General features: G+C 37.8%; 1 protein-coding gene across 6 annotated transcripts in view; it reads left to right on the forward strand.

The window, feature by feature from the left end:
- Positions 1–4,458: 4,458 nt before the first annotated feature.
- The window catches only part of KLF8 (KLF transcription factor 8), a gene marked incomplete at its 3' end in the record, with an annotated part of 42,996 nt that continues 23,333 nt past the window's right edge, over positions 4,459–24,121 (forward strand). For 3 of the 6 annotated variants that reach the window (XR_014019989.1, XR_014019990.1, XM_081277260.1), the window contains exons 1-2: positions 4,459–5,403; positions 19,217–19,290. Coding sequence is in view for 4 of the 6 variants with exons in the window: in XM_081277260.1 (XP_081133386.1) it covers positions 5,397–5,403; positions 19,217–19,290 (81 nt within the window). Of the gene's footprint in view, positions 5,404–16,361; positions 16,546–19,216; positions 19,291–24,121 lie in introns of all 6 variants that reach the window. The other 3 variants (XM_081277262.1, XM_081277263.1, XM_081277261.1) reach the window with 2 other exon arrangements.

Here is a 24,121-nt window from a genome sequence, read left to right on the forward strand (position 1 = left end):
TGCGGGCTGCTTCCTCAAGCAGTGGATTTCCCTCAGGCTCTGGGTGGAATGGACAGAGTTGAAGACATTTCAGGTTACTATTTGGTATATTTCTTAAATCTGCTAAAGAAAGGAGAACCTGTGGTGCTTCCTAGAAGGAAAGGGAAAGTGATCACAACTTTTACTTCTTCATACCTGCTCTCAAATCCTTTCTTCAGACATAGGCATCAGTCACATGCTTATTATTAGTATCAAGAAGTAAAGAATATAAAGAAAAAGCCCTGCCTTTCCCACCAAATGTGGTTATGGGGTACAAAGTTCTCTGTGTGTCACTTTTGACTCCTAATTTAAGTGAGACAGAGGCCATACCTAAAATATTCAAAAGGAAAATGTGGACTAATAGACTGAGTATGATAAAATCAAGGGCTCCTTACTGGAGCCCCTTGGATAAAATGAATGCTCTCATTTCTCCCCTTAGCACCTAGCATCGTTCTTGATACAACCCAGATGCTTAATTTACTTTTATTTACTAAATAGATAGAAGAATGGATGGGAAAGAATCTAGAGTTTGTTTATAAAAGGTTCAAGAATTTACTTCATGTTTTTCAAAAGCTGAATTTGTTATATGAGGTCAAGTTTTCTACCCAAGTAAAATTGAGGCATAAAAACAATAACCCAGGGTTGGGCTGGGGTTGTAGCTCAGTGTTTGAGCACTTGCCTCACGTGCGTGAGGCTCTGGGTTTGATTCTCAGTGCTACATAAAATATAAATAAAACAAAGATATCGTGTCTATCTACAACTAGAAAAAATGTTAAAAAAACCAATAACTCAGGGTTAAGATAAATTACTTAATCAGAAAAAAAAGTTTAATAAGAATATAGAATGTTTGGCTATCTGCAAGATAGCTTTTATTTTTTAAACCAGGGACTGAATCCAGGCATGATTAACCACTGAACAACATCCCCAGATCCCCAGACATTTTTATTTTGAGATATGTGTCTCACTAAGTTGCTAAAGCTAACTTTGAACTTGCAATCTTCCTACCTCAGCCTCTTGAGTCACTGGGATTACAGGTGTGCACTACCATGCTGGATAGGTCTTCAGCCTTTCCATATTGAATAAGGAACTCATGGTGACCTTAAGGCACAGCCAACCTAGACTGGGAATTCTAGTGGCTACTCTCCTCAAATTTTTACTATAGTTATCTACTCATCTTCATCTTTACAACATAAAAATGCATTCATGATATAAACAACCTAATACATTTGAATCTGAAACTCTTTCCAGTGTTGCTTAAAATTGCCTTGGTTGGAATGGTGAAAATCTTGAGTAGTACTTCCTAAATTTCATATATTAAGAAACTAAGGCTCGGGGCTGGGGAATGTGGCTCAAGCGGTAGCGCGCTCGCCTGGTATGCGTGCGGCCCGGGTTCGATCCTCAGCACCACATACAAACAAAGATGTCAAAGATGTTGTGTCCGCCGAGAACTAAAAAATAAATATTAAAAATTCTCTCTCTCTCTCTCTCTCTCTCTCTCTCTCTCTCTCTCTCTCTCTCTCTCTCTCCTCTCTCACTCTCTCTTAAAAAAAAAAAAAGAAACTAAGGCCCCAAATGATAAAGTGATTCTTTTTTAAAAAAAAAAATATTTTAGTTGTTAATGGACCTTTATTTTATTTATATGTGGTGCTGAGAATCAAACCCAGTGCCTAACACATGTTAGGCAAGTGTTCTACCACTGAGCTACAACCCCAGCCTGAAGTGATTCTTTTTAAAGAGAATTGTACTCCTGACTATATGATTCCCTGTCATTTACCTTGTAAGCAGGGAAAGGGTACAGGGAATGGTGGAGAGATATGGTATAGTAAGATAAGGAGTTATTTATAAATCCATACTACAGGAACATTCATGCAGCAAATATGTATATATGTTCTCTAATCTCTGTCCCTCGGTTTTCTCTTTTATAAACTGGTGATAGTAGTTTTAAGGTCCTTGCTTAGCATCTGGATGGCCATCTTAAGTGACAGCCATTTTAAGGGAAAAATTTTTGCTTTCCCGCCCAAGGGCCCCAAAGGTATTTCTGAGAAAGGCTTACCACTCCCTCATACCAACCCAACCCTTAACTGCTGCATTAGGACCCACCCACTGTGATTCCTGAGCCTCCCCCATAAAAGTCCTAGAACTCAAGCCTATTTTGCCTCTCTCTTCTATAGAGAGATGGCTTTTATTTGTCAGCTCTGACAAATAAACACTCATGTGTTTTTCTGCCTGGTCTCCCTCTTTCATTTATCACTTACCTGGCTCTCGTTTCTCACTTTCCCTTCAGTAATCCCTACTCACAGGATTGTCAGAGTTTTTAATGATTTAATAGACATAAAGAGCTCTACAACAGAGTTTGTCACATAGTTAGTGCTCAATAACTATTATAATTGTTAAACATAATAATGCCTGTCATCCAAGTTACAGATATTATAGTATCTGGTATCTAACCTCAGAGACTTTATTAAGGGAAGAAATTATATAAACAAATATGTGTTTGGAGTGAAGAAGGCAAAGAGGAAGAAGCTTTGCCTGAAGGAAATAAATAAGAAGGAAAGCTACCTTGAGTTAGTCCTTTTAAGAAGGTAGACAGAGAGTTTAGGCTATTTCAGATACAGAAAGTAAAGTGACTCCAATAGCCAAGCTATGGAACCAACCTAGATGTCCATCAAGAGATGAATGGATAAAGAAAATGTGGTGTATGTATACACAATAGAGTATTACTCAGCCATAAAGAAGAATGAAATTATGATATTTGCCAGTAAGTAAATGGGTGGAACTGGAGACCATCATGCTATGTAAAATAATGCAGACCCAGAAAGTAAAAAGTCAAATGTCTTCTCTGATATGTGGAAGCTAGTCCAAAATAAGGGGGAAAAAAACTGAGGAAGGGGGATTCCATCAAAATAGAAGAAAGATCAGTGGAATAGAGGAAAGGGATTGAGGGAAAGGAGAAGGGATAAGTACAGTCAAATGAAACTAACCAAACTTTCCTATGTACATATATGAGTATACCACAGTGAATCTCACCATCATGTATGTCCATAAGGCAACAGTTTTCAAAAAGTAAAAAGTAAGGTTGGAAACAGGCCAGGATTCTCAAGGATTTGCAATCCAGGGAAGACCTAGGACAGCAGTAAAAGCTCTGGTGCTGGAAAGGTAGACAGGGGCCAGACCACAGCAAGTTAAAAGACCCCAGTCTTGATGTCATTTAGGTGGCTAAACTATGGGAGAAAGAAAAATATGTTTGGGGAGATGAGGATGAAAAATGAGATGCTTAGAAAGTATGCAGGCAGAAATAATAATTAAGTGGGCCTACCTGTTGTGAAGTACTGGGCTTTGACCCTGTTTCCTTAAATTAACAAAGGAGACATGGAGGGTACAATAGTACCTACTTTCCAGAGTTGTTACCAGGAATAAATAGAGAAATGATGAATGTTAAAGCACCTAGTCCAGTGACTTGCCCATATTAAGTGCTGAACCCATAGCAACTATTATTATTTCTCTTTCCTTGCTGCTCCCTCCCTTCCTCTGCTTTGTTTCTTGTCTCTCTTCTCTTTCCTCCTCTTTAGAAGAATTGTGGTAGGCAAGAGCTACTGAAAGGGGGCTGTGGTTGCTTGTTACTTCCTGACCTCCCATTAAAATTAACTAGAGAAGGACTTTCAGGCAAGGGCAAAGAAATCCTGGAAATGTGGCTCCTATCCTATGGATGTAGCTCTACAGGGATCTTCGCCAATGCCTAGCTGAGAGGCGGTCCCAGGGGGTTGAGAACACTATTCTTAGAGATCTGGTATCTGGGAGACTGAGAATGCCTTTCTTAAGTCTCCCAGCTGGGCCACACAGTATTTGCAATTCTTCTTACCCATCCTCTCCTTTACCTTCACCTCTTTCCCTCCTCTGTTAGTAGATAGATATGCAACCAGCTCCAATCTCCTTTCCTCTTAGCATCCTCCCTGAGAAGGCACTGTGACCTCACTGTCCTTGCTGGTGTCACACGTTACCATGGAGAGCTAGGAGGGTAAATATCGCTTCCAGTTGCCAGTTTTCTTTTCTTTTCTTTAATGGAGAATATCATGCTAAGTGAAGTAAGCCAGCTTTCTTATTTCTCTCCTTTCCCTCTCCCTTTCTTCCTAGGCATCCCCAGCCCCAATCTCTACACCCCTCATCGTCCCCTGAGAGTTAGCAGAACGCGAGTAGATAAATGACCAAATAGTGTGTTTACAAGCTTCTTTCTGGGACGGATAAGGAACTGAAATTGATTCGAGTTGTACCTGCTGCTGCTGGAGACACAGAGAGGCAGCCGCCAGGGGCGAGGCCAGCTCTCTCCGCCCAGGGCCCCGCCCCAACCCCTTCCTTCTCCCTCCGCCTTCTCAGCCCCACCCTTCTCCACCTCCTCCTACTTTGCTCTCTCCTCTAGCGGCCGCTTGTCCCTTTTAAGGAACTCCACCCTAGGTGGAGTCCTCACGGTAGTCACACCTCTCTTCTGGGCCTAGCCGGGCGGAGAAAGACGGAATCACTCCACCCACTCAGGTTGCCCAGAGAGCACTTCAGGTTCTGACCCGTGTGGGGCTCGAGGTCCCCAGTGGTGCAGCTAGGTGCCTCCAAGAAACCCCGCCCCAGAAGACCCGCAAGAGTTGCTGCCGTTTTTCGCTGAAGCCCCTTCCCTGGGCTGGTGTTCTATATGTTTCGACCAATCGTCGGCATTTTCTCCTCCCTTCTTTCTTTTTAGGAAGGCGCTGGGGTGTGCGGCGGCAACCGCGGTGGTGAAGGGATCCTCTCATGGTATCTCCTCGTGGGGAACGTTCCTGTCTTGAATGATTCCTTCTCCGCCTCAACTTTGAGTTCAAGTAGTGTTTTGAGGTTTAGGGTGGGGTTTTTTTTTTTTAGCCCCCACCCCGGCCCTCTCCTTTTCAAGGGTGTGCGGAGTTCAGAGGATGGGTGGAGAGTGGGCTTGGCCGGAACTAAATTGGTGGAGGTAAAAGGGGAACGGAGGATCTTTAGCATTGGCCCCTTCGGCCCAGCAAACCCACTTTATTTTTAGCCAAGGAAAAGCTGCAGGGGGAGGATTCTTTTTAGAAAGTCTGCTCTGCCGGCCCTGATTTTTGGGTTGGATGCTTGAGAGCTTTGTTTCCCTTGTTCTAAGGGTGGCCCAGCTGGGGCTGAATCGACTCCCTCCCTTTTCGCCTTCCTCCCCATTTTCCAGCCAAGAGAAAAAGGGGAGGTGGGGGGCCGAGAAATAGAAGGCAAGAGCTAGTCGCCTGGCGCGCTGTCAGACAGGGGCGGGTGTGAGGGGAGCAGCTGTCTTGCGATCAGCTCAGGGGTATGAACCTCCTGGAGGACGGCATGAGCTCCGGACACTTCAGGAGTCCTCAGCTAGAGACATGGGCGGTAAGTGACTCCGGGATTAGAACCCACCCACTCTCATCTCCTCCGTCTAGATTCTACCCCTCCCCCCTACACACACCCACTTCTCTTTGGGTTTTAGAAGTGGAGGGGGCGGGGGCGGGAAGCGGAAGGGTAAGAACACTGTGTGGAATCCAATGAAACTCAAGGGAAATGACTTTGCTAAAGCGTTGAGCAAAGAGGGGCTAAGAAGGGGAAGAGATACTTTTGGGGGGCTTCGTGAAAGTAGTGAAAGAGGACAAGAATGGATGGATTTGTCTAGTTTAGTCCACCCTGGCTCAATGCTCACAAATCCCCCTTAAGCGGTAAAGGTTTGTCTTTGACTTAACCCCACATAGCCAAAGTCGTAGCCAGCAAGAACAGTATTCAGAAAGCCGAACCAGGTAACTCCCTCCACCCCCAGCCAAGCACTAGCCGGTACCTAGAAATGCTTCTAAAAAGGAGGAGGAGGGGGCAGGGGGCTAAGGTGGGAACCTGGGCTATTAGGGACACGAATCGCGAGACCCTGGAAGGAGCCGCAGGGGAGGAGCTGCTTAGGGCGTGCCAGTTCTTTAAGGAGGGGCTGAGCTTGGTTGGAGGAGGAAGCCCAAGCCTAAGGCCCAGCCCGGGCCCTTTAAGACGTGGCCAAGGCGGTTGGTTCGTCTGTGTAGGTGGAAGATTGGGCCGAATTGCTGCGATTGCTTGAGCTAATGGACTTACTCGGCCACTTGGTGGAGCTTTTTATGTGTGTAGGTTTTTGTTTTGTTTTGTTTTACCGTAAGAATTTTGGGGAAAATAAACACAAATAGGTAGCCAAGGAAACGATGTCATATTTCTTTAATATTGTCTTCATTGTGAAGAAAAACATATACTAAGCACCTATCTGTCAGCAAGAGTAATAATAGCTGGAAAAAGAGAATAATCTCCAAATCTGAATTTTAAACTAACAAAAATTGTGATGGTTTGACAGTAACAGAAATATCTGCTTTGAAACCCTACTACCACCCCTAACTAGTTGTGTGACCCTGGGCATTGCTTTTCTCTACAGAATGCAGATTAATAATTATATCTCAAAAGACATTCAGGTAAATTAAATACCATAGTGTATGTGACACAGACTGCTACTTGTTGTATCTTAGTTTCACTTTTCTTACTCAGTTTGGTACTCTTTCTCTGAGCACTCATGATAAAATTGGTACTTTGCTGTCCTTAAAATACCACCTAGGTGAAGTGAAAGGAGGCCTAGGAAGACTGAATTAGCTTGCCCAAAGGCTGAGGCTAGAACATAGGTTTTATTTGCTTCTGATTTAACATTGTTCCCACTGGACTTTATCAGCTCTAAGAGAAAAGGCCACTAAACTGCCTTTCCCCTCATTCTTTGGGTAACTTAACCAGGACAATATAGCCAATGGGACCTTTGGACAACAAAAACCAGTGACACATAAATGACCTCATCGTACTCTTTAAAGTTTGGGGGAAACCCTTACTTTGGTAAAGGTTGGGGACAAAGAGAATACACTGGGAACAGTGTCTTCAGGTTAGCTTAGGGAACAGGCAGGCAGAAAACATAAGAAGGGCAGAAATATAATTTTAAAAGTAAAAGCAACAAATGCATTTATCTAGTCAATTCTCAAGATAGAACTCATGTCTCTACTTTCATAGCACTAGGGAACTATAGGTCCCTTTTGCTTAGGCATTCAGGTTACAATAGAAAGAACATTAGGAGTAACAGAAACATTGGGGGAAAAAACATCAACTAGGTCATCACCTTCACTCTCATTGTTCTAGTATATTCATTTTGATGGGGGGAAATACTGGGGATTGAACCCAGGTGTTCTATTACTAAGCTATATTCCCAAACCTTTTTATTTTTTATTTTGAGATGGGGTCTGGCTCAGTTGCTGAGGCTGGCCTCCAACTTGCAAACCTTCTACCTCAGTATGCACTACCATGCTGGGCTAGTATATGAATTTTAGAGATGGAGTTCTTAGTGGTTCAGATATCTGAATTCTAGTAACCAATATATCAAGCCCAGTCAAGTTGTTCATCCTTCCAGATTGTCTTTGATGATGGGGAATATCAACCATTCATTCTTCCTCTTTCTGGCAGAGGCTCTATTATTATTTGATTCACTTATATGTTCACCTTTGCCCTGAGTCAGTTACACTGTATGGCCTCATTTAATTGGTTAAATGAAGACAAGATTGCCTTTGGATACATAATTTATTTAGTAAATGTATATTGACATACTATGTGTTAGGCACTGAGAAATTTTTTTAAAAAAATTAATTTCCTATTTCTTTTGTCTTGAATGTCTTCTTTATCCTCCCATCCAAACCTGAATCTTCCCTTAAATTCTACCTTTGCCCTGGCCTCCCACAGCATGTCTATTCTTTAGATGTCCTTGTCTGTTCTGTTTCATTGATACCACAAATAAAAATGCTTATAATGTACTTATTTTCATGATTTTTCCTGAACAGTATTTATAGTATTCCTTCCATCATTAATCCCAACTTAAATGCCATTTCTATGATTCTTGCATCTAGAAATGCTCTTTTGAGGTTCCATATTACTTTTCCTGCATTTTCTGGAAACCGCATTACTCTTTGTCCTGCATTACATATCTAAGCCCTTACCCCTTTTTCCGACTGCAAAGGCACTCAGTGACGCATAGTGTCATTGTATCTTTATAATACTTAGCTAATCACCTTTCCCTAGTAAATGCTTTGTACATATTTTGTAGATTATTGTCTGAGGTCTAGTTCTAAAATGCCATTATTTTTGTAAATGAAGGAAAACTTGATTGAGATGATTGACCAAAATGATCATCTAGTACACTTGCCATCTAATTGCTAAGTAGAGTGTATACACTAATGTTTTTTATTTAGGCATTATACCTATAATTCACATTTCCAATCTATTGATTATCCCCAACTTAGCTTCATTATCTAGTCTCTCATTATCATCTCTAAAATTATATTATAATTTGTGATTATAAATAATGTAAGTAAAGCATTGGACTCAGTGCCTGACATGTAATACAAATTTCATAAGTGGAAGGTCTCATCATTTTTGTTTTGTTTTATTTAAATGTTTCTGTGTGTTTGTGGGAGAGGAATATAGATTGATGGGACAGGAAGTTGGATATAAATGTTTGGAACATAGCTGCTGTATGTAATATACTAAAAGATATTGTCTGTGTATTTAAATGAATTGGATATATATATATATATATATATATATATATATATATATATAGAGAGAGAGAGAGAGAGAGAGAGAGAGAGACACAAATCAAACTCTGGGATTTTTATTTTATTTATTCTATTTTGGTACTGGGGATTGAACTCAGGGACACTCAACCACTGAGCCACATCCCCAGCCCTATTTTGTATTTTATTTAGAGACAGGGTCTCACCGAGTTACTTAGCGCCTTGCTGTTGCTGAGGCTAGCTTTGAACTCACAATCCTCCTGTCTCCACCTCCTGAGCTACTGGGATTACAGGTGTGTGCTACTATGCCCAGCTGCCCCAGACTCTTATCCATCCATCATTCAAGACTTCTCCTTTCCACTTCCCTGGTTAAGAAAGTTACATTACATCATTATCATAATCTTGGGGAATTTAATTAAACTTTGTACTTGTTCTCATCTGTGTATTGAGAATAATAATAGAAACTAATTTATGGAGTGGCAGTGAGAAATAAATATGTTAATTTTGTTAAACAGAAGAATGCATGAAAACATAGTAAGCATGTAGTTGTTATGGTTCTTATAACTGATGCTCAAAATGCTGGCATCAGACTTTTCCTTCTTTCTCTGTTTCCTCATCTACCTAGGTGCCAAAGGCTTTTTTTTTTTTTCTCTTTGTATCTGGCATTTTCTTCTAACTGCCACCCCCTGAATTTAGGCAAGCAGTGCAAAAAAAAAAAAAAAATAGCCTATGGATCAAATACAGCTCACATGTATGTTTCCCCTAAAATTTGAAAACTCTCATTTATAAATATATTTTATCTGGGCGTGGTGATGCATGACTGTAATCCCAGCAACTCAGGAGGCTGAGGCAGAAGGATTGCAAGTTCAAAGCCTTCCTCGGCAATTTAGCAGGGCCCCAAGCAACATAGAAAGGCGCTGTTTCAAAATAAAAAGGGCTAGGGATGGGGCTGGAGTTGTGGCTCAGGGGAAGAGCGCTGGCCTAGCAAGCCTGAGGCACTGGGTTCAATTTTCAGCACCACATAAAAATAAAATAAAAGGTATTATTTCCACCTACAACTAAAAAATAAGTGTTAAAAAAAGGTCTGGGGATGTGGCTCAGTGGTTGAGCACCCTGGGTTCAATTCCCACTTCCAAAAAATAAAAAAATGTATTCTAGGTGTGGTAATGCATTCCACAGAGCTTAAAATCCAACATACACAAAACTGTACAGTGGACTCTCTCCCCTATTCCTGTCTTCTAGCCACCCATTTTTGCCTCACTAGAGTTAACTACAGTTATCATTTCATAAGGAGTATTTTCAGGGATATTTAACGTAGGTCAGATAATAAATATGTATGCTCCCACTTCCCTTTTATACACAAATGGTAACACATTCTACACATTGTTCCACAACTTGTTTTGTCTACTTAAAAATATACTTGAGATCTTTCCATATAATACATAGAATATGTCTCATTCTTTTGTGTGTCTGCATAGTTTTTCACTATATGGATGAACCATGATTTATTTAAACAGTTTTCTATGGATTGACAGGCTCTTTCCAAACTTTTGCAATGTTGTAATAGCAATAACAACTTTGTAAGTTCTATATGAGAGGAATAGGGCTGTCATAACAAGATATCACTGACTGAGTCTGCTAAACAACAGAAATTTAATTTTTTGACATTCTGGAATCTAGAAATATTAGATCAAGATGCCAGGATGTTCATATTCTTTTGAGAGCTCTTTTCCTTGTCTACATAGCTGCCTTCTTGCTACATACTCACATGACCTCTATGCAAGGAGAGAGAGAGAGAAAGAAAACTCTATGGTGTTTCTTCTTATAAAGACACTAATTCTATCAGATTAGAACCCTACCCTTATGACCTCCTTTAACCTTAATAACTTCCATAAAGGCCCTGTCTCCAAATACATTCACATTGGGGGTGAAAGTGTTAACATAGCAGAATGTCAATTTTCCTAGTCTCAGACTTTAAAAATTGGTTGACTTCCGACATTTCAGAATCAGATTTTACTTTAAAATTCTAGAATTCAAGATTTTCCAGAATAATCAGAAGATACTAAGCCAGTATTTGCTCCTGGCAAAAATTGCCTAGAGTTTATGAACTGCTCTCTCTATCCCTTTTAGACAGGACATATATTATCTGTTCATTGTGTTCCTCATCTGGCCTAGGTGACCTTAAACTGGTCATTCTAGGTATTGAATTTGTGGCAATTTTGCAAGTTCTTACCATAAAATAAATAGAATATTCTATTAGCTTCTAGTTTTGCATTGATTCTTCCTCCTCTTCATTCTCTGAGGATTATTGCCAGGATATTGTCCTTAAAACACATTTAAAAAAATTATTCCTCTTTTCTTTGCCCAGTCATTTTACTAAGCACCTACAAAATTCTAGGTATCATGCTAAAAGCTGGGGTTATAGTGGTGAATAATTTTAAGTGGGAATCTTCGTCTTCATAGAGTTTATAATCTACTTTTTCTCTCATTTGAATTCCCTTTAGGACTCTTCTTAGTTCTTCAAGCTCCACTTCGTAACAAACAATTCTTTGGGGATTTTTTTTTTCTGACTGTTCCATTTTCAGTAATCTCTCATAGCTTCAAAGGCTCATAACTTCAAGTTACAATTCACTGAAACAGCATCCATTACTTTCTAATGCTTTTTTTTTTATTTATTTGTACAGACATTGAACCCAGGGGCACTTAACCACTGAGCCACATCCCCAGCCTTTTTTGTATTTTATTTAGACAGGGTCTTGCTGAGCTGCTTAGGGGCTCACTAAGTTGCTGAGGCTGGCTTTGAACTTGAAATTCTCCTGTCTCAGCCTCCCAAATGGCTGGGATTACAGGCGTGTGCCACCATGCCTGGCTTCTTTTAATGCATTTTTTGAGGGTTCGAGGAATAGAATCCAGAGCCTTAGGCATGATAGGCAAGCACTCTGACACTGAGCTAAATCCCTAGTCAATTTTTTTTGAGACAGAGTCTCACTAATTTGTGCAGGATGTTCTGGCACTGGTGATTCTGCTGCCATAGCCTCCTGAGTGGCTGGGATTACATGTGTGTGCCACAGTTTCCAGCCTTTGTCTTGTAAAGTTTGACTGCTATCTTTATGCCTAGTTTTATTTTATCACATGAACCTGGAATCTTAAGCTCAAATCTCAGCAAGACCCAGTAAAAAGAGAGGAATGCCATGTCTAAAGGGAGCAGCCACTGATCATCTCCAAATATTTTTTCAATGTATACTCCGTGTTGTAAGATCTGTCAAGTGTTCAGAAAAATCAAGAAATAGATTTTCTTTTTAAATGAAATTTCCTGTATTTGAAAGTTTTTTCAGCTAATCATATTTTAATTTATAACATCTTGATGGGAACCAATTCTGTGACTTCAGTTACTAACCAATTAATATGACTTTGGTATTACTTAGTCTCTCTGACCTTTTATTTCCTCATGTGGAAAATAAGATCAACAATAGTAGCTATCTCACAGACAATTGTGAAGATTACATATCCCCTGTTAGAAATACCATAGGAATGAAATGTTATAGTTTCTAGGATTTACCTAAAAATATCCACTGAGATGGGGCAAGTAATTTGGAGTACAAATAAAATAGGATTTGCCTTTAATTGAATATATTTGAAGCTGGGAATAGACACATAGGAGTCTGTCTCTACATTTGTATGCATTTGAAATCATCCATAATAATTTTAATGCCATTGGAATGAAACTCAAGTTTACATAGTGGTTTGTAGGGAATTTAATTATTTTTCTTGACATCAACCTCACTGGTCAGCAGAAACTTGGATGATTATTATGGATTTTCCATCTATGGACTTTATCATGCAATACCCTGGTGGAATTTTATTTATTTATTTATTTATTTATTTATTTATTTATTTATTTATTTATGAATGAATATTATAACTGGAAGGGGCCTGAAAAAGAAAGTAGTTTCAATAACATTTTGAGTAACAGGTAACAGTGGAGCTTGGTCTAGAATCCAAGTCTACCACCTCCTAGTTAAATTATTTTCCCTTTATTTCACACTGCCTTCTTTAACTAGAGCACTTTTATTATAAATTCTACCACTGGCTGAGTGTGGTGGTGCACACCTCTAATCCCAGTGACTCAGGAGGCTGAGGCAGAAGGTTTACAAGTTGGAGGCCAGCCTCAGCAATTTAGTGAGGCCATAAGCAACTTAACAATACCTGTCTCCACATAAAAAAAATAAAAAGGGTGGGGGTGTGACTTAGTGGTTAAGCACAGCTGGGTTCAATCCCCACTACCTATAAATAAATAAAATTCCACCAGGGTATTGCATGTAAGATTATTATTTGAACATAAATGTACTTGTTTAATGGTGTTTGAGGACAGAGGGACTAATTCTAGAAATCTGAGGTTACATTTGTGCAATTTTAAAAAATCTGTTCTTTCAGGTCATCCTCACAAGGATCCTGTGATGTAAGTGAGAAGAAGTTAATTCCACTTTCCACATTAAGTGATAGGACTTGCCCAAGGTCACCTAACAATTTGGTGATTAAACTAGAACCAAAACTCATATGGGAGTTTATCATCATTCTCTTTAGCTTTTATTTTTTTTCAGAATGAGGATTCCCTAGCACATTTCAAGGTGATTTATCAGTCATACACATTTGTTTTATTTCTTGTAGTAAAGAAAATTGGGCTTAACATCAGTATCTGAGGAGAGGACAAATATGTGAGAGCATTAGATGCCATGCAGGTGATACTATAGAATATGAAGTCATAGGAAATAGAGATAAATATATCAAAAATAATAAGATAGGAATTGTTACTCTAACTGATTTGGATCTTTAAAATATGACTTTGTTTTTGAACTTTATTTTGTGATTTTTCTGACAGAAATCATCCTAAAAATTACATTGAGATCTTACAATTATGTCTTACAAATTATTATATGTGTTACCATGATTTATCTTCTTGACAATCAAATGAGAGGATGTATTTCCATTTTGTGTATGAGAAACTGGGGCATAGAAAGGTCAAATGACTTGCACAAAATCATCCAGCTTTGTTCTGGTGTGTCTTATCACCTTATCTTTTCATTACCTCACACTACTTCACTACTTCAGACTTGACTAACTGTTGTGATGGTATAATATTCAATTTCATTCTTTCTGTCACTGAAATTCACACATGGTATGTGCTGTCAGACCGGACTCATTTTTGTGGTAATGTGTTCTTTCCTTTTAAACTTCTATTCTTTTTACCATCCCAGTTGCCCCCAACACACACATATTTTCTTTTATCTCATTCTAAGTAGCAGGAAATGCAAGTTATAGGGGTTTTCTGTCTTGAAGTCACTTCTGAGTACCTGCTGCGTGTTTGGACTAAGTACTTCAGAAACCCTCCAGCTTTTGTGTATATTGAAATCTTTCCATAGGAAAGTCATAAGGATTTGTCCACTGAGATACTACTGTTGGGATTTCTTTGAGGTTGAGTTTTCTGATAATGTCCAAAGTGATAGATGTGAGGCTCTTTGAAGGAAATAGGATAAATTAGAGGATCTTGCAATCTCCTTTTATTGGGTAGTTTGTTTTTAGCAACCATTTACCCTCTGTTATGGGACCTGCTTCAAGCAGAAGTTGGGGATCCATTTGCCTCCAGATCAAGACGCATTATAACTTTATTATGGCTGTATTATAGCTCCAGGCTGTTGAAATTCAAATCCCCATTCTGCCATTCCTAGGTGGGTGATTTGGGGATAAACCACTTCATCTCTCTCTCTGCTCATTTTTAAAATGGGGAGGATTGGGGTATGGCTCAGTGGTAGAGTGCTGGCCTTGCATGCCTGTGGCCCTGGGTTTGATCCCTAGCACTGCAAAAAATAAAAAATAAAATAGGGTAGTACTCACTACAAGGATTGTGAGGAGTAAATGTGATAAACCATCTAAAATATATATGTACTCTAGTCCTTTAATTATTTTTTCTAATAATAAAAATATAGGTAGCACTTTTCAAAAAATGATCCATAATCTCAAAACACTAAAAGATTGTTTCTCATATTTTAATAGTTTCAGCATTTTTTATGTTCAGAGGATGTAGGTGAATATCTGTATAAGGTCCTCCTAAGTGATTATTTTGTTGTCTTCAAACTTGATCTTTTAGCAGACAGTTTTTCATGAAGAATGTACTCACCAGATTTGAGGTATTCAAAAGTAGTGAGAAGGCACTAAGAGGATAAAAGTTTAAGTTCTGATTCCAGGACTTCTAAACTGTGTGTCATTGAGCCTCCAAATCAGTGATCTGTGAAATGGGAATTATATGAATGCTATCTCTTTCCCTGTTGTAGAGTTGTGCAGATACAGAAGAGGGATTATTATTTGCATTGCCCAAAGTCTCTATTCTCTTAAGGCACTAAGTCCCTTCTTAAATGTGTATACTATTCCCTGTTTCTTTTTAGTTGTAGGCTCTAATAACTCTGCTTTGCTTCCCTCCTTAAAGATCTTATTTCATCTCTAGGCATTTTTCCTCTTCCAAGGTTGGCCAAAGGGTAGGATGTGGTCTTCTTAGTGAGCCATCTCCTCCTATCCCTTGGAGGCACTGTTTACTTTCATAAAACAAGCAGATAATTATAGGAAATGCCAGTTGGGTACAAAAAAAATACACTTTGGAACATGACAGAAGTACATAATCTTATCAACTTCCTGTGCCCATGGTCTTCTATCTTACATATGGGAGACATTGACCACTGGAGATGTGGCTCAATTCTCCTTTATTTCCTTTCTCCAATATCCCTGTCCCTAGAAGAAAGACCAGGAAATATAGCTTCTAAACCCAAAGGCTTGAAGAGCCAAACCAAGCAGAATTATAGTTACCTTAAGTATGTAATTTTCATTTTTGATGCCCTCCTGCCTGGGTGATTCACATCTGAATGGCCCAGACCAGTACTATAACTTCCTTTGCATATTTTCTCACTACTTCCCTCACTGACAGCTTCTGTGCATCTGTCTGGTCTCTCCTAGATACTTAGAGAAGCAATTCTGACTCTATAAAGTAAGAGGTTTATAAAGCCCTCTTTTTCAAAAACAGCTTTTTAAAAAACCCTCAGTGGGCCCTAATTCCTTATTTTTTAATTTTACCTGACTAAACATTGAAGATACAAAATTTTTAAAAGGGAAGTTTTTACATCTTCCCAAAACTTTTTCTGTAGTCACTCCTACCAACATGTAGAATATAGATGAGAATTATCTAATGACTATTTGACTATTCATTTGATGACATTTGGCTATTTATTTTTTTTACCCAACTGGCATTTCCTATAATTTCTCAACCAGAAATGGCTGAGACATTCCTATTTGTCATCTATTCCCTTTGCCGTTTGACTAAAATTTTTGTAATGTAGATAGGGCAAGAGATATTTTTAGGTTTCTTGACAATTATTATTAAAGCTTTAGGAGATAAGCAGCTGTGGTTCTGGATGTGGCTCTAACTTTGCTTATTCCCATGATCATATATTCATTTACTCACCAGACATTAGGTCATAGTATATAGGAGATACTCTGCTAAAAGAGAGAGGAATAAAAGTAGGTAACTATGGATGAGCTTACCTGGTATTCAGAAAAAGAGATAATACTTCTTTGTGCCAGGTTCTGTTGTAAGCACTTGAACATTTACTAACTTTATAAATCACAACAACTCTGTGAACTATTATTATTCCCATTTTACAAATCCTCACAACAACTCTATGAACTAATATTATTCCCATTTTACAGATGAGAAAACAGACACAGGGAGCTGGGAAACTGCCTAATATCTTACTATTAAGAAGTCTCAGTACCAGAATTTGACCTCAGGCACTCACTCCAGAACCCACACATTTTATCACACTTCAGTAACAATATGGAGTGTACGAGAAGGAGAAGTGGCTGGCAAATGATGAAGATCCAGGTTTAAGAGGTATTTCTGGAGTAGAATTTGTTGTGGCTGATGACCAGTTGAAGAGAGAGAGAGTGAGAGCGAGAGCGAGAGAGAGAGAGAGAGAGAAGTGTCAAAGTGAGTGACCCTCAGATTTTTAGCTTGATAGATTAGCTTGATGATGATGCTAGAAATAAAATATGTAAAAATAAATGAGCATTTTGTGAGCTTATTGAGTATAAAGGACCTGTTGGATACTTAGGAGATATTCTGAGCCACAGCTCAAGATTCTGACTATCAGTAATAATGAGGGCTGGAGATTGTAAATTCAGAAGCAGAGTGCTTGCCTAGCATGCACAAGGCCCTGAGTTCAATCCCCAGCACCAAAATAAACAATAATGATAGTAATGGTTGTGGTGATGGTGATGAGAGTGGTTAATAAGGACTTTTTTATATGCCAAGAATTGTTTTGAGTGCAGTTATACGTACTTAAAGGCAATATGATTTTTCCCCATTCTTGGCAGGTAAAGAAAACGAGCTTCATTGAGGCTAAATAGTTTTTCAATGTCATTCTTCTTCCTCAGTCCTGTTTTCTCTTAATCCATAGGAATTAAAGAAAATCAGATAGAACATGGCTCTTGTAAATTGTCCTGGCTAGAAAAATGAGGCTTAGTCAAGGTGTTGTGACTTCAGAGGGACAACTGAATTCTCTCCACATTCTCCTATAAATTTCCCTGGTAACAACAAAGCAAGTTCCAGCTTTTTTGTTTCCCTCCAACAATGTAGACTATATAAGAATTATCTGACCTAACACTGTTTTTCTATCATCACACTCCATTTCCCCATTGCAGGAATCAGAAAATGCTTTGCTGTCCTCTCTGACACCTCTTATTTTGTAGTTAATCATACAACAGGCATCTCTCTTATATGCTCTCTCTAATTTTCTTTCATTCTGTCCTACTGTTTTCCAATTCCTTTGCTTGAGAAAGCATATTTCCTTGCCTTTTTTCCTATCATTATCATCAAAAACATTCATAAACTTATTGAACATCTAACATGCATCAGGCAATGTTCTAGGTCCTTGGAATATATTAGTGGAAAAAGCAAGGAGGTCAAATTATTTTGGAAATTATAATTTTTCTGAGTTCTGGACTCAACTGTTCTTATTCTTTCTCATTTTTTGCTATACTTCTTTCTCCATTATATCACCCCTGAGAAGTTCCATAGAAGCCTTAGGGCTATGCAGAAGATAGTTCAAAATCCTTTCATTCTAGACAGATGAGTTGAATCTTAAAAAAAAAAAAAAAAAAAGGCCTTGTCAAAATTGTGAAATGGTTCTTGTGCATCAGACTACCAGGACAGGATTCTGCTACATTTTTCTGGATCTCCACATGTCTGGTTGGCCCAGAGCCTAAAATCATAGTAATGTTCCTAGTACAGCCTTGGACACACAGTATCTATGTTTGGTGAATGAATGGAGGTTATGTGTACAGTTCTCATATACCTGCATCAAAGATGTCATGAATTTTTAAATAAAATTGGACATATGGTGCTTTAAAATGTTAAGTTTCCAGGGCTGGGGATGCTCGCCTGGCATGCACGGGGTGCTGGGTTCGATCCTCAGTACCACATAAAAATAAAGATGTTGTGTCCACTGAAAACTAAAAAATAAATATAAAAATAAAATAAAATGTTAAGTTTCCTTGTATGTTTCTGCTCTAATTAGGGATGATTTTCTCAATTCTTGACATTCAACAAATGAAATAATTGTTTTCAGGTTCCTCCTTTACATTTTTGTGTTACAATATTATAATTTTGTATCCTTGTTGATTGTGTATTTGTTGTATTTAACTGAATTATGTTTTAAATGGCTGTTGTGATGTGACCTTTAAAATTAATATTTCTGTGTATTTGACATCCCAAACAATTAAGATTTATGAACTTTTGAAATGTAATCAGGTCATAGGCGAGAGAAATAATTGTAATAATTGACTTGGGAACACTTAATGTGATCTTATATCTCACTGATCAAGTCATAAGTGAGTTGTGGATTTGGCTTCCTTACTGTGTTTTTCTCTCTAGGGAGATTGGACTATACACAGATCAAAGAAAATCTAGTTGAAGAAGAGAACTTGATAGGTGCTTTAGGAACAATTGTGATGTTTCAAGGCAGCTGAATGAGGCTACCAACTCTCTCATTTCATAAAAGGAATAGATATCTAAAGAGGAAAGGGAAGACTAGTTTTTATTAGCCCCCCTCCCCGTTTGTTCATTTAAGAGAGGTAAACAGATAAATACTTCTCTGGAGAATATTTAATCCCAATGTATAGATATTTTAATTGGGTCAATATCCATACAGGAGCTTAGAACTCAGGAGAATAGGAACTGGATCAGGAGGAGAGGATTCTGGAAATTATGTAGTTATGCTGATATTCCTATGAAGTTGAACTGGTTGGAGAGGTTGGAAGAAACAGATTACCTGTATGCAGAATTTGGGGGCAAGTGGGAGTCTAATATGTTGGGGACACATCAGGGCTATCTTGATGAGTATAATAAATCTAAATGTTTTAATGACTTTTAAGTATCTATTAAATCCTGAAAAAGTGTATTCTCAGAACACATACAGGGGTAACCAAGGATAAGTGGCATACTGTATATTCAGAGTGGGTTAGGTCTTGTTCTAAAAGTTATCTTTCCCTTGTATTTTTTCCAGATATGGATCAACTCATAAACAACTTGGAAGTCCAACTTAATTCAGAAGGTGGCTCAATGCAGGTATTCAAACAGGTCAGTTATCAGGTACTAATATTGAGCCATAAGAGTGTTGAGGATCAGTAATTATTGCAGAGCTGAAGCTCATTTTTTTTTCTAACATGTTTGGAGTCTGAGACAGGAAGGAGGAAGATAGATTTCCAGGAAGTATTTGAATGCCTGGGGTTTAGTTTCAGCTATAGAGTAGATCTGACCTAAAAGAAACAACCACTGGGATCAAGGCTATAAGAACAATATTAGACCTTTGGTAGACCATAGCAATGATTTATCTAGCACTATCTCATATTTCAGGTATTGTGAAGATTAAATACATTCTCTTTTTTAATCTCCACAATAATCCTATTGAATATTGTATTAGCCAGGGAAATAGAGGCAATAAAATGTATATATAGATAGATACCTAGTAAATATAAAGAGATTTTATGAAATTGGCTCACGTGCTTTACAGAGGCATGACAAGTCCAAAATCTGATGGGATAGGCCAGCAGACTGGAGACACAGGAGGAATTGCAGTTTGAGTCCAAAAGCAGACTGCTGGCAGCAGATGTCTATCCACATTATGAAGGTTAATGTACTTTACTCAAAGCCAGTGATTTAAATGTTAGTCTCATCAAAACTGAACAATCAGTCCATCAGTCAATCAATCACAGAACCATCTACACCAATGTTTGATCAAATATCTGGCACTGTAGTCCAGCTAAGTTGGAACATAAAATTAACCATCACTATTCTCAGGGTTCCCATTTTACAGAAAAGAAAACAGACCTTGAACAAGGATTCAAAACATTATTTTTTATAGATAAGCATTCTGTGCTATATATTGAAGTTCCATCTTTCTCACAGTTAAATTTTAATCCACTGTATAAATGAAACCCAAATACAGTCAAAATTATCTTTGAAAGTTGCCTATAAATTTGAGTATCCAATTTTGTGTATACAGTATTTATCTGTTTTTTTCTCATTCCCAGATAAACTATATGGATTACTTTTGGTTTTAGGAGTCATATTTATCTTTTATTTATCATTAAATATTTGGCCCATGGTATATAATTGAATTTGTTATATATATGTAACAAATTGAATTTGTTACATATATATTGCTGAGACTCCTTTGTAGTATTTTAGCGATATTAAACTCAATTTAATGTCTTGTTTACTTAGCTGTTGTCATTTAGAAACTATTAGCACATAAAAACTTGCTAATTATTGCAAAACATCTGCTAGTTGCTGGAGTTTAGTGATAGTTAATACCAAGAGGAAGGTGAGTTTTTGTATTGTTAGATAAAAATATCTACTGTATGAATGTTGTCCAGCATGCATTGCTACTTTATTTTACAATCTCAGTGTGCTTAACTATGATACCAGATATGTTTTTCCATGCATTATTTAAGTATAGTAAAATTCCAGAATTTGAAGGGACTTTGAAATTGGTTCAGTGTGTAGAAAATTCTAGATAGTAGGTGATTAAAGCACTTTGTATTCTGCCATTTTCAGGATATATTTACATTTAGTAAAATAAGATGCTTGTAGTACATAGCCATAGAACACTAGCCATGTCTTAGGGCACAAAAGCTAGGGGCTGGTGCTCTATAACCACACAATGCTAGCATTGTGGAAAATGCCTCCTGGTTTGGTTCATTATATGGTTTGTTTATGTCACAAATTATGATCTGTGATCGAATGTCTTGCTGAGAGCATATGTACTGCTCTCCCTTCTCTGAATTCTTATATCAACATATCATTACAAATGAGCACTTGGTTGTCACCTGCCCTTTATTTCTAGTTTCTAATTATTTCCTAGAAGTTGGATTTCTTGATTGAAATGTATGAACAGCTTTAGGGTTATTTATTGTTGTTAACATTTTGAAACATATTTTTGCATAGTTTCATATTCCCCCCTCTTTATTTTCTCTTTCCCCACTCCCTTCATCCCTCTCTCTCTTCCTCTCTCTCTCTCATGTTTTCTTACTTTTGAAAGTAAGCTGCATCAGTAAATTTTGCCCCTAAATAATGTAGCATGCATCAACTGCAAATAATGACATTCTGCTACGTAGCTACATGAAAGAAAATGAACAGGATTTCCATAATAAGATCTAATTAAGTGATACATTTCTAAAAGTTTCTCAGTGCTACCTTTTCTTATACTGATTTTTTTTTTCTGCTTGGACTCTGCCTCAGTCAGCCTAATTTACCAACCCCTACTACTTTTTTTAAGGTCCAAATTCCAATTTTATCTTTTCTGTAAAACTTTAACTGACAACCCTAACTCACAAATCTCTAGTGCACTTGCACCCCTGAAATACTAACTTTTTGTACTTTCATGTAGCTCTGCTAGTTACTTGTTCTCCATTGTGAACAAATTCATATAAATATCTTACTAGTGATATTATTCAACTATTAATTTACCACCTTCAAAATTTTTATCTTGTCTCTTGCCATCAATATTATTTATGTTTAAAAATCAACTAAGTATCCAAATAAATAAGTGCATGCATAAATAAAGTCCTATATTAGTTTTGTCCTTAGCAATCTGGAGAATTATGGGATTTACATGAGGTATTAGTTTCCTAGAAATCATGCAGCAAATTACCACAAACTTGGTGGTTTAAAACAAGAGATCCTCACTATCTTGGAGGCCAGAAGTCCAAAATCAGGGTGTTATCAGTCTTGTAGTCCATCAGAAGTTGCTAGGGGAGACTCTATTCATTATTTCTTCCAGCTTCTCATGGATAGGGCATTTCTTGGATTGTGGCCCCATCCCTCCAATGTCTGCTTGTGTTTTTACATCACCTTCTTCTTTTGTATCTATCATTCTTCTGTGTTCCTCTTTTATACATTAGTCATAGAATTTAGATGATACCCAGATAATTCAGGATGATGGCCTCAAGATCCTTAATTATATCTACAAAGAAAACTTTTCCAAATAAGGTATTATTCAAGGTTTCTAGAGATGAGAATGTGGAAAAATCTTCTTTGGGGTCCACCATTCAGCCTACTACAATGTGTTAAATTTTTATTAGAATGAGATTACTTCATCCATATATCATCCAGAAATTTTCTCAGATGCTTTGAGAAAGAAAAATTGTTTTATCTTATTGTTTTTCATTTTCCATAGTTTCATGCTGAATGTTTCCATATTTTATATGAAATACTAAGTAAATACCTAATGAAATAATATAGGCATACATGTAAATATATACATATATATAGCTTATACATATATATGTACATACATACATATGTACATTTCTGATCTCATTTTCCATAGATGTGGCTGCTACTATCTTATTCCCTTAAGATTGCCTAGTTCATCAGTTTGTACAAATTGATGAATTCTTTTGTCTTACAGTGCTTTATTTCCTGATGCTGTTGAGATGGTGGTGATATAAGATTCAAAATTCCTCTTGATTTAGTTTAAGTCTAGCTTTCTAATAATATCCATCTCCATCCACCTCTATTTTCTCTAATACTAACATGTATGATGTCCTTAATGTAGAAGGTTTAGAGTTTCAGAGGGTTAAACTGATTTTTGACCTAAACAATGAATGTGCACAATATATGTGTGTATGCCCACACATGTGCACCCAGGCATGAAAATGATTAGTTTACACCCAGAGAAAAGCTAGGAGAGACCTGTGTACAAAAACAGCATTCATCTTTCTCTTAGGGAGGAGCCTGGGCTTTATCTTGTTACCATGACAACGCTCCTTACTCTCCTTTCCACCTACTGTGCTGTCTGAAGTATTTTGTTCTTTCATTTTCTTTCTAGTCTTGCCTTCCCACTTTAATGTTCCACATCATGGCTGTTTCAAATAAATGAAAGGTGGAAACTTTGTTTTTAATAGTTGATTTTTCTGACCATTCATCACCTAAGGCTTTTCATCGCTATTTTATCAAATACTCAAGAGCTTAAATCTTTGTGAAATTGACCGCCTTTTCTCTGGATTTCTTTCTAGAATCGGGGATTCCTAAGTGCCTTTCTCTATCACCTTTGGTAATATATCAATAAAGATTTTTTTTTAAATTGCCAACTCAGATTGGCTTTAAAAACTGGATTAGGATTCTGGGAATTTGAGGATGAATACTGTGTAAATTAAAGCTTCTCTCAATTTTCTCCCAAGTTTCTGTCTTTTTTTTTTCTCATGCATGACCTTCATAGACTCAAAAATTCTAGAAAGCTGTAGCTTCAGGTTTTAAAATAGAAAATGGGAAAAGTAGCCATTATCTTTCTTGAAGAGTGATAATGATTGGCTAGAGAACACTTAAAATCTGGAGCCATCCCAAAGTATTTGCATTTGTCAAGTTTTTGTTGCTGTGACAAATACCTGAAAAAAAAACAGCTTAAAGGAGAAAAGGTTTACTTGGGCTCATGGCTTCAGAATATTTATGCCATTGCTTGGCTACAGCAATGGCTCCATTGCTTTTAGGCCTTAAGCAAGGAGAAACATCATGGCAGGTTGGCATAGCAGAGGAAAGCTATACACCCCATGGCATCCAGGAAGCAGAGAGAGAAGCAGAGTCCCAGGACAAGATATAGATCCCAAGGGCACACCCCGAAGGACCTACATCTTCTAACTAGCTTCCACTTCCAACAGCTTCTATGACATCTCAGTAGTGAATTAATCCATGGATTAATCCACTGATGAGTTCAGAATCCTCTTGAGCCAATCACTTTCTACAACTTCCACCTCTGAACATTGCTCATTGGGGATCAAGTCTTCAACACATGAGCCTTTGGGGAACAATACATATCCAAACTGTAACAACAATTAAGATGAAAAATGTGACTTAGAGTGAAAAATCTGATGGCAGAGCTTTAAATCAATGCTCAGATTAACTTTCAAAG

This window comes from Spermophilus citellus, assembly GCF_964194105.1.
Source record: "Spermophilus citellus genome assembly, chromosome: X".
Taxonomy (NCBI): domain Eukaryota; kingdom Metazoa; phylum Chordata; class Mammalia; order Rodentia; family Sciuridae; genus Spermophilus; species Spermophilus citellus.